This window comes from Impatiens glandulifera, chromosome 2 (assembly GCF_907164915.1).
Source record: "Impatiens glandulifera chromosome 2, dImpGla2.1, whole genome shotgun sequence".
In the NCBI taxonomy this organism is placed as follows: domain Eukaryota; kingdom Viridiplantae; phylum Streptophyta; class Magnoliopsida; order Ericales; family Balsaminaceae; genus Impatiens; species Impatiens glandulifera.
Window position 1 is genome coordinate 48659522 of NC_061863.1, and position 14944 is coordinate 48674465.

Sequence of the window (14944 nt, forward strand, 5' to 3'; positions counted from 1 at the left end):
ATACATTTTATTTAAAAACAAATTATTTTATTATTATATATTAATAATCTTTAAATTTTTTAAAAAAAAATGAAAATAAATAAATAACTCATCAAAAATATCACCCATCACTTGTTTTTTAAATAAATAAAAATTTATTTAAATAAACCCTTATGGCTTACATTATTTACAAAAGAATATTTAATAATTAAAATCCAAATAATTCTTTTTTTAATTTTTGTGAAACAATTATTTAAATAAAAAAAACTTAATAAACACACATCCACACATACAAATAACCCAAATCAAACAAACCCTAGACGTAGATGATGAGAGAGGCCAGCACCACCCAGTATAGCCTCACCAACTCGCATCTAGAAGCAATGAGTTCCCACTCCTCTCTTTCTCTTTCTCTCTCTATATATACATTTATATATTTATATATTATATATATAAAAATAAATAAATAAAAAGAAGAGTCAAAATCCTATAAATTTCCACCTCAAATTTCTACAAGGGCCGGCTTCGACTCACTGACTGTAAAGTCTACCGAAGCCTTCTTCTTCTTCTTAAGCTTCTTTGCTTCCAATCGGAGCTCCGATCAGATCAGATCAGATAAGAAGATTGATGGGAAGATCTCCTTGCTGCGAAAAAGCTCACACCAACAAAGGAGCATGGACCAAAGAAGAAGACGATCGTCTAATCTCCTACATTAGGGCTCACGGCGAAGGCTGTTGGCGATCTCTTCCCAAATCCGCCGGTCTCCTCCGCTGCGGCAAGAGTTGTCGTCTCCGATGGATCAATTACCTCCGTCCCGACCTCAAACGCGGCAATTTCACCGAAGACGAAGACGAACTCATCATCAAATTGCATAGTGTCCTTGGCAACAAGTAAGTAAATTTAACATACCCTTTTGGTTTTTCTTTATAATTCAATCACTAATTTGTTTTCAATCTTCTTAGATGGTCTCTTATTGCCGGAAGATTGCCGGGAAGAACAGACAATGAGATTAAGAATTACTGGAATACCCACATAAGAAGGAAGCTTCTTAACAGAGGTATTGACCCAGTTAGTCACCGATCCATAAATGACTCATCTTCGTCGGCGCCGGAAGTCATGATTTCCAATACCACCACCACCACTACCATATCATTTGCAAACCCAATAATTACAACCAAAGAAGAACAAGTAGAAGTAGTAGAAGAAGAACAAGAAGACATAAAAGTACTACCGATGATGAAGAATAGAGAAATTAAGTGCCCTGATTTGAACCTGGACCTTAGTATGAGCCCACCGGCGGCGGTGGCGGCAGTAGTAAATCATGATCAGAAGAAGATCTCATCAGTTATAAAGGTGGGTAGTATGGGTTTATGCTTTTCATGCAGTTTGGGGATAATGAAAAGCAAGGATTGCACTTGTAACAGCAACAGCAATAGCAATAATAATAATAATGCTTATGATTTCTTGGGTTTGAGAACTACAAATCATGTAGTGTTGGATTACAGAAGCTTGGAGATGAAGTTCTAGATCTTCTCAATCCATAAATTAATTTCTTGATCTGTATTATCATCATTATCATCATCATCGTCTATTAATAGATGAGAAATTAGTAATAATTAATTTCATGATCTGTATCATCATATCCATTTTTGGAAAACTAGTAGAGATTGATCAGTTTGATCATGAACCTGCATAGATAGATTAATTAATTGTCTTTATAATTGTGTCATTATAATTTTTATAAGTTCTTTTTTTTGTTTGTTTGTTTGTTTGTTATTTACAATCCAATATATGTAAGTAATATAACTGGTTGTTGTGAAAGACATCATCATCCATCCATCCTCCAATTAAAATCTGAATAAGCAAACATATATATATAGTCAAATATAGATATGATGATGGGCAAATAAGAAGTCCACTTCTTTTTAAAAAAAAAATAATAATAATAATATTCAAATCTAGCTACTTTTTTTGAACATTTTAATTAAGATTTTCCTTAGAAACCTTCTTCTTTCATTGAGTGGAGATTTCCCCAAATACATGATGAATTCATTTTTATTTTATTTTTAATTTAAGAGATCACCGACTGGCTACAAAACAATATTTTGGTTTTCTTTTAATTATTCAATAACTCGTTTATAATATATATATTCTTCTTCTTTTCAAAACTTCTTTTAATATTATAGAGACCTACATTAAGAAACATATATAGTTTAGGGGTGTATATCAAAATTTGGTAATATAATTTGAGGTCTACAAGACTACAACTACATGGGTTATTCTCAAAACCTTCTTCTTCTTTTGAAAGATTAATCTTGTATGAATAAACAAATTAACAGTATATATATTCAATCATAATAAAAATACAATACAAGACAAAATACCATATATAAAAGAATTCATATTAAGGGAATGAGAATCATCCAGCAACATGTAATAACTTTAGTGAGTTTTTTAAAAAACTCAACAAAAAATCAATTTTATAATTAATCACTTCTTAACAATCATATCACTTATTTTATTAACCAAAATACTAAAATACCCTCTATTTTAAATTATTGTTTTTATTTTATTTATATATATTAATACCCTTTACGTTTTTTAACCAAAAATAATCATTACCTCCTCAAAATTATCACCAATTATTATTTTTTTTCTTCTAAGTTTTTTAAAAAACTCAATCCGAACAAGGCCCAAGTATTTCTTTACAAACATTGTTTATCATATTTGAATGAATATGAATGAAAAATATTTTCAAGGGTTCGAAATGATGTGGAGTTTGTTTAAAATTAAATTATCTTTAATGAAAACTTACTCATTCGAACGAACGTGAAAGTGAATTTCCACCTGTAAAAGAAATTGGTTTATTTGTCAAAATGGAGCCTTTATATGAGAAAGTCATAATTACTCCTGATTTAAATGCGCTCTAAACTTCATTGTTTGTATATTTACTTTTGTTATCATTTATGATTTTTTTTTTTCTATTTATATAATATATATATATATAATCTCAAATTTAACAAAATATAAGATAAATTAGATAAGATGCTTCTATAGGTAGTTAACATAATAATAATGATTCCAAAATATGGAAGTTTTGCAATGGAGCTTAATTCCACATGCCATATGGTATGTATGATATGGTTTCAACTATAGTCAATGGATAAGCCGTGAGAGGAGGAGAATGAGATAGTAGTCATGGTTGGTTGGTAAACTGTCTCTTCTTCTTCTTCATTACTTATTTATTTAATTAATTAAATAAATAAATAAAGAGAATAGTGAACAAACTCAAATCTGTCCCTACATCTCTACCAACCCTACAATTATTGCTTCTTCTTTTTTTTTACCCAATTCATTAATTACCCCCCACCACCCCATCCCCCAACAAATTCACCCACAGTACATATATATATAATTAATTAATTAATGACCGCCAATATTTATTAGTTGATGGATCTTATTATAAATAAATAAATAATTAATTGGAATTGGATATTAATTAATAAATATCTTGGGTAGTGAATTAATAAAATGATTGATTGGGATTTGTTGGGTAGAGTTAGGTAGTTGACCATTTATTGGCACCGGTACTACTCATGCTCAATCGGGCTCCACATCCTCCTCCTCCATTAATTACAAAATGAACTAACTCTTAATTACCTGCCTAATCTCTCACTGCCTATTTACATACATACATATTTTATTTTATTCTTATCAAATTCTAATCTTATATATATATATAATGGGTAAGTAGTAGTAGTAACTAGGGTCAAACTAATAATATACATATATAAGAAGAATATTCTAAACTAAAATAAATATGAGTTTTTATATTTAAACAAGAAAAGAAAATTAGAATAAATAATTGGCCCTTTGAGAGAAGTGGAAAGGAAAAATTGGGGTACTTTTTAAACCTTCCTTCCGGCCGGACCCATATCTATTTACTTTTCCCTTTGTTAGGTAGAGACATTTCAGAAGCTTCCATCAGATATTTCTCTCCCTCAATAAATATATTGTTAATAATTTAGTTTTTTATTAATCTTTATTAGCAAACATATTTCCATCTAATTTTATTGCCTCTTTTGTGCCCTCATTCAAAAATAACCTTTGGATCACATTAAAAGACCCTGACTTCGAGTCCGTCATACGATAAGTTCTGTGTCTGATTAAATGATTAAGTATATTTGCGGGCTATATGTTTAATCTTTTATAGTCACATTTTTTTAAAGTTTTTAAGTTTAAGCGGTTGAGTCATGATTGTGGGGTTCATGTTATTCCTCCTTTAATTCAAAAATAAAACTTTCTAAATATACATATTATAAGTATTATTGTTTCTTTCAATTTATTCTTTTTTAATACAATTGTGAATAATTAATTTAATAAAATAGTTTAAATTATATAAATAATTTTTAAGAGAATAAATGTAATGAGTTTGATGTTATAATTGTGGAGGTTATATTAACAATATTCTAAGTTAAAAAATTAATAATAATAAATTAACTGTAATTTGAACTAATAAGTTATTTTAACTAAATTGAATAAATATTTAATTTTTAATTTTTTTTCTATATTTATATTACTAGATTAATTAATTAACCTAATTGTTTTACTATAAATAATAGACAAGAGAATTTGAGAGAGAGAACGACGAGTCACACATTATAGCTAAAAACATTATAGCTAAAAAAGTATAAAGGTGTACAGAAAGAACGTGACCAAGTCATTCTCTCTTAAAATTTGTCTCTCTCAATTATTTCTTAATGTATTTTTATTTTATTTTTCATTTTTCAAATAAAACATATCTAAAGAACTTTGACTAGCTAGACATGTCTCATCACATTAATAATGAAGAATGACAAAAGGTAAAAGGACTTGGTGCCCAACCCGAAGTCCTTTGGACTGTGACCTAACGTACGTCCTAACCCAACCTTTTTTCTTCAATTCAAAATTACTAATTATTTATTAATAAGAGCCTAGCCTAGAATTGATTCTATTATTGCCTAATGTTATGTGAGCCTTTCTTCCAAATATGGAAACATATAAATATCAGCTTGTTTGATATTGGGTTAGTTGAGTTTTTTTTTATATTAAATCTAACTTTAATTAGTTGATTTCTTAAAGATCAATCTAAGAAACTTTGAAAATACAATGATATATGAACAAATATCTTAAGATAAAAAATATAGTTATACACGACCTTGAAATTTTAATCGTGTGTATGAATCAATAGTAAATAATACATTAATTGAAAATCTGTTTTTGAGGCCAATAATAAATAAGTTAATACAACAAGACATGAAATCAATTTTAGTACAAGAATTAAAACAAGATGATAACATATGTCACAAAGAGGGTATTTCAATAAGTGTTTTATATTTTCTTATTTTGAATCTTTTGATAGAGACGGTGAAAAAAATAACAAATAAAGAATAACACAACAAAAATTTAAACCAAACCAGTAAATTATTTTTCAAATAAAATTTTAAACAAAAAAATCTCTTACAACTACAAATCTAGTATTTTATCAATAAAAAGAATAAAAGACCTAACAAAAAAAAAATAGACATAAACCCTACTTTTTAAATGAGTTTAATGTGGACGGCTCATTAATTATATATATTGAGTTTCGATAATTAATTCCTATATATATATATATATATATATATTAAGTTTGAAAATTAGGTAGATCTGATTAATGCTCAATTCTTTCCTAAATCCCATATATAATTATATATAAGTATGTAGGTCCTATATATTATAAATAATAATAATTAATATGTCATCCAAGGTAGTTGTTACACTTGACTAATGGCCCTTTTGTGACATATTAATAATTAAACAAATAAACAAAAAGAGATGGATTGCTTTTAATTTTCATCAGGTTTCCAGCTTCTAGAAGATTTTACTTGTATTACTTTATTATGTGTAATGTCAAAATTAGCCTTATTAACAAAACAAAAATGACAAGAAATCATTTTGACCAAAGACAACAATAAAATATAAGAAAGTATTCAAACATTACTCCATTTTCGAAAAATAAAAATAAATGATGTCATTGTAAATTAATATGTTTGATTACAATCGAAAAAGGACAAAATCGTGCCTAATTTAAGATTTTTTTTAACTTTTAGTATGTTATGGATACAAATTGAACTGAATAAAAATATAGAGGCAAATTTGATCGAAATAAAAGATCAGGCTTGAAATTGATGGAACATAAAATTTTGGGCTATAATGATCGGATTAGAAAGTTAAAAGTCAAAGTTATAGATAATAGAATAGTTCAAGGTCTGAATAGATTAAAGCTTAAATTTTAAATGTAAATATGTTTAGGCTAAATTTAATGTACTAAAACTAGAGGGACTGAATATTAATATAAATAGAATTTAGGGGCTCGACTTATTAAAAAAAATAAATAATTGGTATTTTACTATTTTTCCTTATAATTTACTCGACTAAAATTTAAACTTATTTTGCTCCAACTACTATAGATAAATGTATTTTTATTGAACATTTTTTTTATAAATAAAATAATTATTATCTTTTTTTATTAAAATATAATAATTATTATTAATTTAATTTAATAATAATACAATATAATATTTTAAGTAAAAAATGCGACATTATAAATTAAAATAATAAATATTTATCAACTATTTAAAAATATAAAAATATAATAACAAATAAATTAATTATTACTTTTTATGTTTAAATATATACATATTTATTATATTTTATAAATTTATTTATACACACAAAATAAATAAATAAATAACAGTTCATATAGCCTTTATTAATATATACATATATTAATTAATTAACCTTTTATATATATAAAATGATCAATAGAAAGGGAATTTGACGAGAGAATTTGGTGAGAGAATAACTTCGCATCACGTTGGAAAATGTAAAAGTGGGAGGAAAGAGAGAAATTATTTGATTTTTTCAACGAATAAGTCATTCCTTTGCCAAATTACCTCACCTAATCATTTCTTATATATATATATTTTTTTATATATATATATATATATATATATATATATTTATGCCTATTTAGGAGTATTTGTATGACAACTGTTCAGCATGTGGGCTCATGATCATTTAAGCCCATTAGTTATTGTTATTTTCAATTTGCAAAGGCAGATCCAATTTTGTGGGCTTTTGGTAAGGTAACAAATCAATAATGGACTTGAAATTAGAAACCTTGCTCGATCCAATTTGGACTTTATTTCTATTTTTACTTGTATGAAAATATAAAATCGGTCTTTATTCATTTTGAATTATTTTAAAATAATTTCAAATAAAAATAACTTATGTTTGTTAGAGCTTTACGATATTATCTTATTTATTTTAAATATCTTTATTGCATCACCTTTGTCTCTGCCATTAAAGCGAAGGTTCTCTGCAAAAAGTAGGATTATTTTGACACCATTGTATATTTTAATACAACAAAAATATTAAATTCGATATATTTATATTATCAAGAAAGCAAGACACTGTTTTTGAAGAATAATGTTTGATTCCTGTATAGGGGTTTGATTATATTTAAAATGAAAATACTAATTTCTAAGACTTAATATTTTAGATAATCATAGAACAAATATATGGTTCACTAAGTTGCTGCGATCAAATCAAATCCGAGACATTTATTTCCTTAACGAATGACTAATGTAAGAACTATTATTCAATCTATTATATTAGGGTTTTTGTATGTACCATTATTCAATGAAGTTCAAGTTTTAGTTATTGTGTTTAATTTTTATGAGAAGTTCAAATCTATTAATTTTCAACTTTTATGATATTTTAAGAAATTCGAAGAATAAACAATAACCATGAAGGCGACATAACTACCACTCATAATATAATCTCATGAACTTTTTTGGCATACAAAATTTAGCAATGTTAGTGAAACATTATTATATAGATTTGTGGATGTGATAATGAAAGATGATAGAAATTGTCATAAAAGTAGAAGAATAGATTGTGATTTTTTTTTTAAAATCATAAGGACAATTAACATTTTTAACACATGATGGATACATGAAGAGGAGATGGGTGACAAATTAATACACAAGAATAAGAAATGAGAAGTTAACAACAACAAATTTACTCCAAATATTAAAGGTAAAATTTATTTTATTTTTCTAATTGTCTTGTGTTTACTTCTTTTAATATGAATTTAATCATATATCACACTTTCTATTCAAAATATTAATAGGTATGATTTTTTAATAATAGTTCTCCACTACCTTCTCCACTTATTCTTCCTCTATTGGAGGAGACCTACTTTCCTCTCCTAGTAATAGAAATCCTAGGTCACAAACTTTGTTATATATGGCATCCTCATTACATAGATAAAATGTAAAAAGTACACATCTTTGGCTAGTTATATCAAACATGCGATTATACTAAAAACGTCTTAAGTTTAAGTTGGGATAGAGTTTGATAACTTCTTAAATTAAAATAAAAAACAATTATTCTTATTTGTCAAAAACAAATCTTTGGTAAAATGTTTAATTTCTTGATTAATAATAATTGCATTACATGGAAAAGAAAATACTAATGTTCAAATTCATGAATTCAAGGGTACAAAATCTTTAAGAACAACAACATAACTATGGAGATTAATATGTGATAATCACATATTAAACCATTGCTAGTTTAGACCATAATGCAAAAAAAAAAAAATCATAACATTTAGTTGATTATTTGCCATTTTAAATATATATAAAGGGAATACATTGGTAAATGACAATCTGACTAAAGTAGTGGCTTAGAATTAGATTGAATCTTATTCTATTCTATTAAAATATATTATAATTATATATAATTTGTGTCGGCCATTCATGTCTTATTCAACATAATTAGCCTTTGAAAACTCATTAATCAACCATTCCCAAGCCTGTCTTAATAAATTATGAAAAAGACATCAAAACACAATTATCAATTGCAAATTTCATCATTTTTTTTAGCAATCTCATGTAAGAAAACGTTACACTCGGTCTAATTTGACAAATATTTAAACTAAAAAATCAAATAAAAGTAAAAAAAAGCATATTAATTAGAAAAAAAAAAAGCAAACAAAAGAGAACCTTGTTCTATAGTTGAAAGAACCTAATGCTTACTAACAGTAGCAAGCAAAGAGTAGCCGAGTTATGCTACCCTAATTGCAAGTGTAGATTGGGATCCTATATCGGAATCCATCCATCCATTCATCGGAATCGGATCCATCCAACGATCAGATCAGAATGTATCCATTTGTGTGACAACAATCGGACTCCGAACAACATGTTTTCCATCCGACCAAGAAATTGACCCAAATACAGCACCCGAATCACCCAAAACCAAACCACCTTTACTGTTCTCTATTGTCACCTTCACAACATAGCTCTGTTTCTTCATCTTCTCCGTAAACACCATCTTTCCTGGCTTCACCACCACCGTCACCCCCGCCGGCGACTCCACTTTCACCCTGTAAACTGCATTTGTCTCCCCCACGTTCGTCGCCGTCCTGATGAATGTCTTGCTCCACGAAGCTGCACCGATTTGGCTTGGAAATAACGCAGATATAGATGGGTAGTTTAGATTTTCCGGGGATTGTTTCCTGGCAGGACAGTTCACCGGCCATCGGGTTATTACTTGAATCGTCTTTGGATTGTAACCCACAGAGCATAGAAAGTTTACGTAATTGTCGTTTGTTAGATCGTATACTAGCCCGGGATCCATTGCCTGTCCTAAATTCAAATGTCCTGCGCCGAAATCATATGGGGTTGATTGTTTTCCGGTGGATTCTTCAGTCATGTTCTTGAACCTATTGTCTAAAACGAAAGCAGTTGTCATCATTGCCGAACGAATTGCAGCAGGGCTCCAATCGGGATGTGCAGATTTCAACAGGGCGGCTGCGCCACTAACATGTGGGCACGACATTGATGTGCCCGACAGAATGTTAAATTCAGTTCTCCGGGAATCAGAATCCAATCCTGTCGGACCTACAGCTCCTGTCCAAGCAGCTAAAATGTTCACCCCAGGTGCGATCAAGTCGGGTTTTAGAATTTCTGGGTTCAATCCATTCGGTCCTCTGGCGGAGAATGATGCAACAACTGGAGCTGGTTTGATTCCAACAATGGTGCCTCTGAAATTGATTGTTGCAGTTGCTGTTGAAGAAGCTGATGCTACATAAGCCTTGATTGCATCACCTTCATCGGAGCCAACTGCGCACGCCGGAAGAAGATGAGCATCTCCGACTAAACCTTCGCCGGTTGAAGCACCGTTGGCTAAAATCATTCCAACCCCGCCGGCCTTTTTAACAACTAATCCTTTCGCAACACGTGGGCTGCTTCCACGATCACAAATTACAATCTTTCCTTTCACAAAATTCGGGTCAAGAGAATTCTCCATACATAGAGAAGCAGAGAGAGTTCCTGATTTACCAGGATAAACCAATGGATACATTTTACCATTCAAAAGCTCACCGGCGTATAGCGACGCGCCGGAGAGTTTACGGCCGTTTCCAAGAATCACATCAGCTGGGAAATTCCGGTCAATTGTTCCTGCTCCGACAGTCGTTATCCACGGCGCAAGGTTAGTAACAGACATTCCACTTGGCCCATCATTCCCGGCGGAGGATGAAACAAAAATCCCTCTTGAAACAGCGCCGTAAGATCCGATTGCAATTGGGTCAAGATAATAAGGAGATGAAATACCATCACCACCTCCGATTGATATCGAGATAACATCGACGCCGTCGTTCACGGCGGCATCAAAAGCAGCTAGAATATCTGAATCAAAACAACCAGCTTGATTCCAACAAACCTTGTAAATAGCCAATCGAGCCTTGGGAGCAACTCCTTTCGCAATCCCAGCTGCATATCCAGACATACTAGCCTGAAAAGCATACCTCCCCGCGGCAGTCGATGCCGTATGGGTGCCATGTCCATCTGCATCTCTCGGAGATAGAAACTCAATCGTTTCATTGATTGCCCCGCCGGGCCCTCCAATTTGACCCGACGCCTGATGTCCTTTAACAAAGAACCGAGCTCCAACAATCTTCCTGTTACAATTCATTGCCGTAAACTTCACCCCAGTCTGGCAAACACCCTTCCATCGACTGGGAACAGGGCCGAGATTCAGATCGGAAAAGCTTCTCCTTTCCGGCCAAATCCCAGTATCGAATACTCCTATAATGACATCAGATCCGTAATCAGACTCCGACCATAGTCCCTTCTGGTTCCTGAGGCCGAGAAACTGAGGGGAACGAGTTGTATGGAGATTCCTCCGACGATCTTCAAATGAAGCAAGAACAGATGGGTGTTGAAGAATGGAGTCAAGGTTTGATTTTGTAAGGGAAGCAGAGAATCCATGGAAAACAGTATCGTAAAGATGGAGAATGGAGAGTGAATCGGTGAACTCGGAAGTGTACCAGTGATAATGGGTAGGGAAGATGGAGGGTTTGGCAAACCTGTCGATACGAATTATGTAGGTTTTGGTGGTTTGATCGGCCGTCGCCGGAGCTCCGATGATGATTGAGAATAGAAAGGATATGAAAAGAAGAAGACGGTTGAATTGAACCGGCGCCATGATCAGTGAGAGAGAAAGAGTGGAGTGAGTGAGTGTTAGCGAACGTGGATAAGTACTATAAATCAATTTTTTTTTTTTTTAAATTTAAATTAATATTTAGTTAGTTTATTAAATTATTACTATGGTTTATTTATTTAATTATATAGATAATAGATGTCAAGTGTATGATTTGATCTTGTCGTGATAAAGTGTAAAGACTTCATGGGACCCAGGATATTTGACCGTTGGATTATATCAGGTATAGTTTATATATAATTGGTTTTTTGTTTTTCAATAATCAGCGGCGATGATTTCTTATAACGTGTTTGGTACTCTCCGCTTTATCCGGTGAGAGAGCTGCTGGAATAAAACAAAAACCAAACCATCCCTAATTTTGCTAATAAATAACTCTAGTGTGTTCACATTTGATATATTCTGGGAGTCAAAAGATTTAATTTAAGATTTTAATTTTTTTTTTTTTTTTATAAAGTACTATTCATAATGGAATTTTTACGGATGATACGCATAAAAATTGTTATATTATGGTTAGTCGTATGTGTCATGAGAATGTTGAATCGACAATTCATTTACTTTTGATTGTCGTTTGATGACTAGTATTTGATGTTTTTTTGTAAAGTATCACTGAGATTCATCGAGTGATTTCCGAGTTTTGGATAGTTGTTGAAAAATTTGGATTGATGTGGCTAATATGACATACCTAAATAATTGGGTTACCATCACAATTATTTTTTTGTGGACTATATGGTTGGAGAGAAATCGTCGAACTTTCACTAATCGTAGTCGTACGATGCCTATCATTTATAATGCTATAATTATGATGTTTTATTAGATACATTCTGAAAAGTCGGTAGAGTCTGTCGGAAAGTTAATCGTTCTTCTCGAGAATTTACGAGTTCGATAACTTATTGAATAACATTTTATTTTGATTTTTTTGTTTTTTATTTATTTATTTTCTATGTCATATTTTTGTGGTTGTGCTCAAATGATTTTAATCATTTTTAATATACATAAAGGCATAAAACTTCTTAATATATATATACTTATTATTATTTTATCATCTTTAAAGGATAAATATATAAAAAATATATATTTATCTATTAAAAATATAAGAATCCAAAATGTTAACACTGGTAAAAAAAAATTACATTTACCGACATATATTATCGAAGGTTTTATAAAACTCTCCTAACTGATCTCGAAAGAAACAAATCTTTCGTTATTAAAAATAGATTTCGAGAGGGGTGTAAAACTTTCGGGTTTACTAAATAGTACTGAAAGTTCTACAATGAACTTTCGGTTTTGACATTCCCAAAAAAACCAAAAAAATTCTAAGTGTTGGGAGTTGGTTAATTGCGAAGGTTATTCCAAAAACTTTCGGTTTTACCTTTCCTGGAATTTTTAAATACGAAGGTTTTCCAATAAACCGTCGGTTTTGACTCATCCCAAAAAAATAAAAAAAAATTCTAAGTTGGAGAATGATTAATTGCGAATGTTATTTAAAGAACTTTCGGTTTTACCTTTTTCTGAAATTGTAAGTTGCGAAGGTTTATCCTATAAACCTTTGGTTTTGACTCATCCCAAAAAAAAAAAATATTAAATACCGTGATTCTTATTTCCGAAAGTTTATTGGAAAACCTTCGGTTTTAAGGAGGGTCAAAACCGAAAATAATATAAAAACCTTCGGTAAATACCTTTATAAATACAAACCCTAACCCTTCTCTTTTTTATTCGCCTATCTCTTTTCTCTCTCTTCCGCGTCACAGCCGCCTCTGTCGCTTCTCTTCTTCGTCTTCTCGTGTTCCAGGTTAGATTTATTTGGTTTTTTTTTGTTTTGTTAATTATTAGATTTAAATTTGTTATCATTTAGTTTATATTATATATATTTAGGCTAGTTTAAATTATTTATTTGATAATTTTGACCTTTTTTCACCCGTATAAATAAATAAATATATAAAGAGCTCAGAAGTGAATTTCAAACTATAATATCTAATTAAAGTGTTATTAATAGAGGGCGGCTCCAATAAATATTTATGAGCTGAGTTTCTAGGTGCATATATATAAATATATATTATATTATATATCATGTATTTCTCATGAAATACCTAAAAACTTTTAAAAGAGAAATCACATGATGAAACAAAACAAACACACACGTGAATCAATATGCATTTTATTGTTCTCTTATTTATTTTAACAATCTTCAATGAAATCTATTAATTAATATTAATGTATTATGCAAACAAATAATTGGTTATATACATCTACAACATAGACTACAATATCTTATAATAAAATATTAATGTATTATGCAAACAAATCATTGGTTATATTCATATACAACATAGATTGATCATTCATTGTTGTGTTAATTTATATTTATATGTCTCATATAATTGTGTCATCTATTTTTATAAGTTTAACTGTTTCTAAAGTCAGCAATATTTGTGTTTTTATGTTTAAAAAACATAAATAATTACAAGTAGGGTCAATATATAGGTGAGTTTATTTATATATAGGTGGGCTTTCTCAATATAGAGCTATTGGAATAATATATTAATTATTTTAAATTTTTGTTAGAAAATAAAATAATGTTTGTTTAGGTTGAAATTATTTACAAAATTTTATTTTAATATATATATATATATATATATATATATATATATATATATTTAATTTAGAAAGTTAGTGTTATTTTTATAGTCATTACTTACCTTATAATTATAACATTTATAGTATAAACCAAATTTAAGAGGTAAAGTTTTTCTCACTTTAATTACATTATATATATTTTTATAATTAAGAAAAACTAACATGACAGTGTCATGATGACACCCATTAGCTCTGTTCTTCGCCCCGTCATGTTTTCCGTTTCAACTCAAAGCGCTTCTCGATAAAATCGAACCCAGAACATTTGATCTCTTAAGCCAATTACACTATATATCTGTGATAAAAAAAATTAAATAAAGCTATTCTTTATATTTAAGTTTAAACTACCAATCCTTGTCCAATATATAATATTGAGTGCAAACAATCCTCAAAATAATGAATTTGAAAGAATTAAAGAGTTATTTGAGAATTTATATTGCTTTTAATTTTGTTTTTAAAGTAAAAAAAATAGAAAAAAGAAGAAGAAAGTACAGAACAACCAGCTTAGAGTTTGTTTGATGTTGGGTTATTGAAGATTTTTATTGGATTTTTTAAATTCAATTGTAAGAAAAAAATTATTATTTGGGTTCTTAGTGAATTAATTATTAAATTAAAAAATAAAATAAAAATTGTGATGAACCAATTTTTTAATATGGTTGAAAATAATGGAAGAAGTTAGATGCAGTACATAGTATTAATTAATTAATAAAGTGAAATAAAAAGCATACCAACATGAACATGT

General features: G+C 29.6%; 2 protein-coding genes across 2 annotated transcripts; one reads left to right on the forward strand and one right to left on the reverse strand.

The window, feature by feature from the left end:
* The first annotated feature begins 456 nt into the window (after window positions 1-456).
* On the forward strand, window positions 457-1697 carry LOC124927317 (myb-related protein 308-like). Its single transcript, XM_047467713.1, has 2 exons — window positions 457-869; window positions 942-1697. The coding sequence occupies exons 1-2, from the start codon at window positions 607-609 to the stop codon at window positions 1504-1506; spliced, it is 828 nt and encodes a 275-aa protein (XP_047323669.1). The 5' UTR covers window positions 457-606; the 3' UTR covers window positions 1507-1697.
* A 7211-nt stretch (window positions 1698-8908) lies between these two features.
* Window positions 8909-11587, reverse strand: LOC124924018 (subtilisin-like protease SBT1.6). The gene has a single exon (XM_047464049.1). It carries the CDS (start codon window positions 11554-11556, stop codon window positions 9223-9225), a length of 2334 nt encoding a protein of 777 aa, XP_047320005.1. The 5' UTR covers window positions 11557-11587; the 3' UTR covers window positions 8909-9222.
* Between the last annotated feature and the right edge of the window lie 3357 nt (window positions 11588-14944).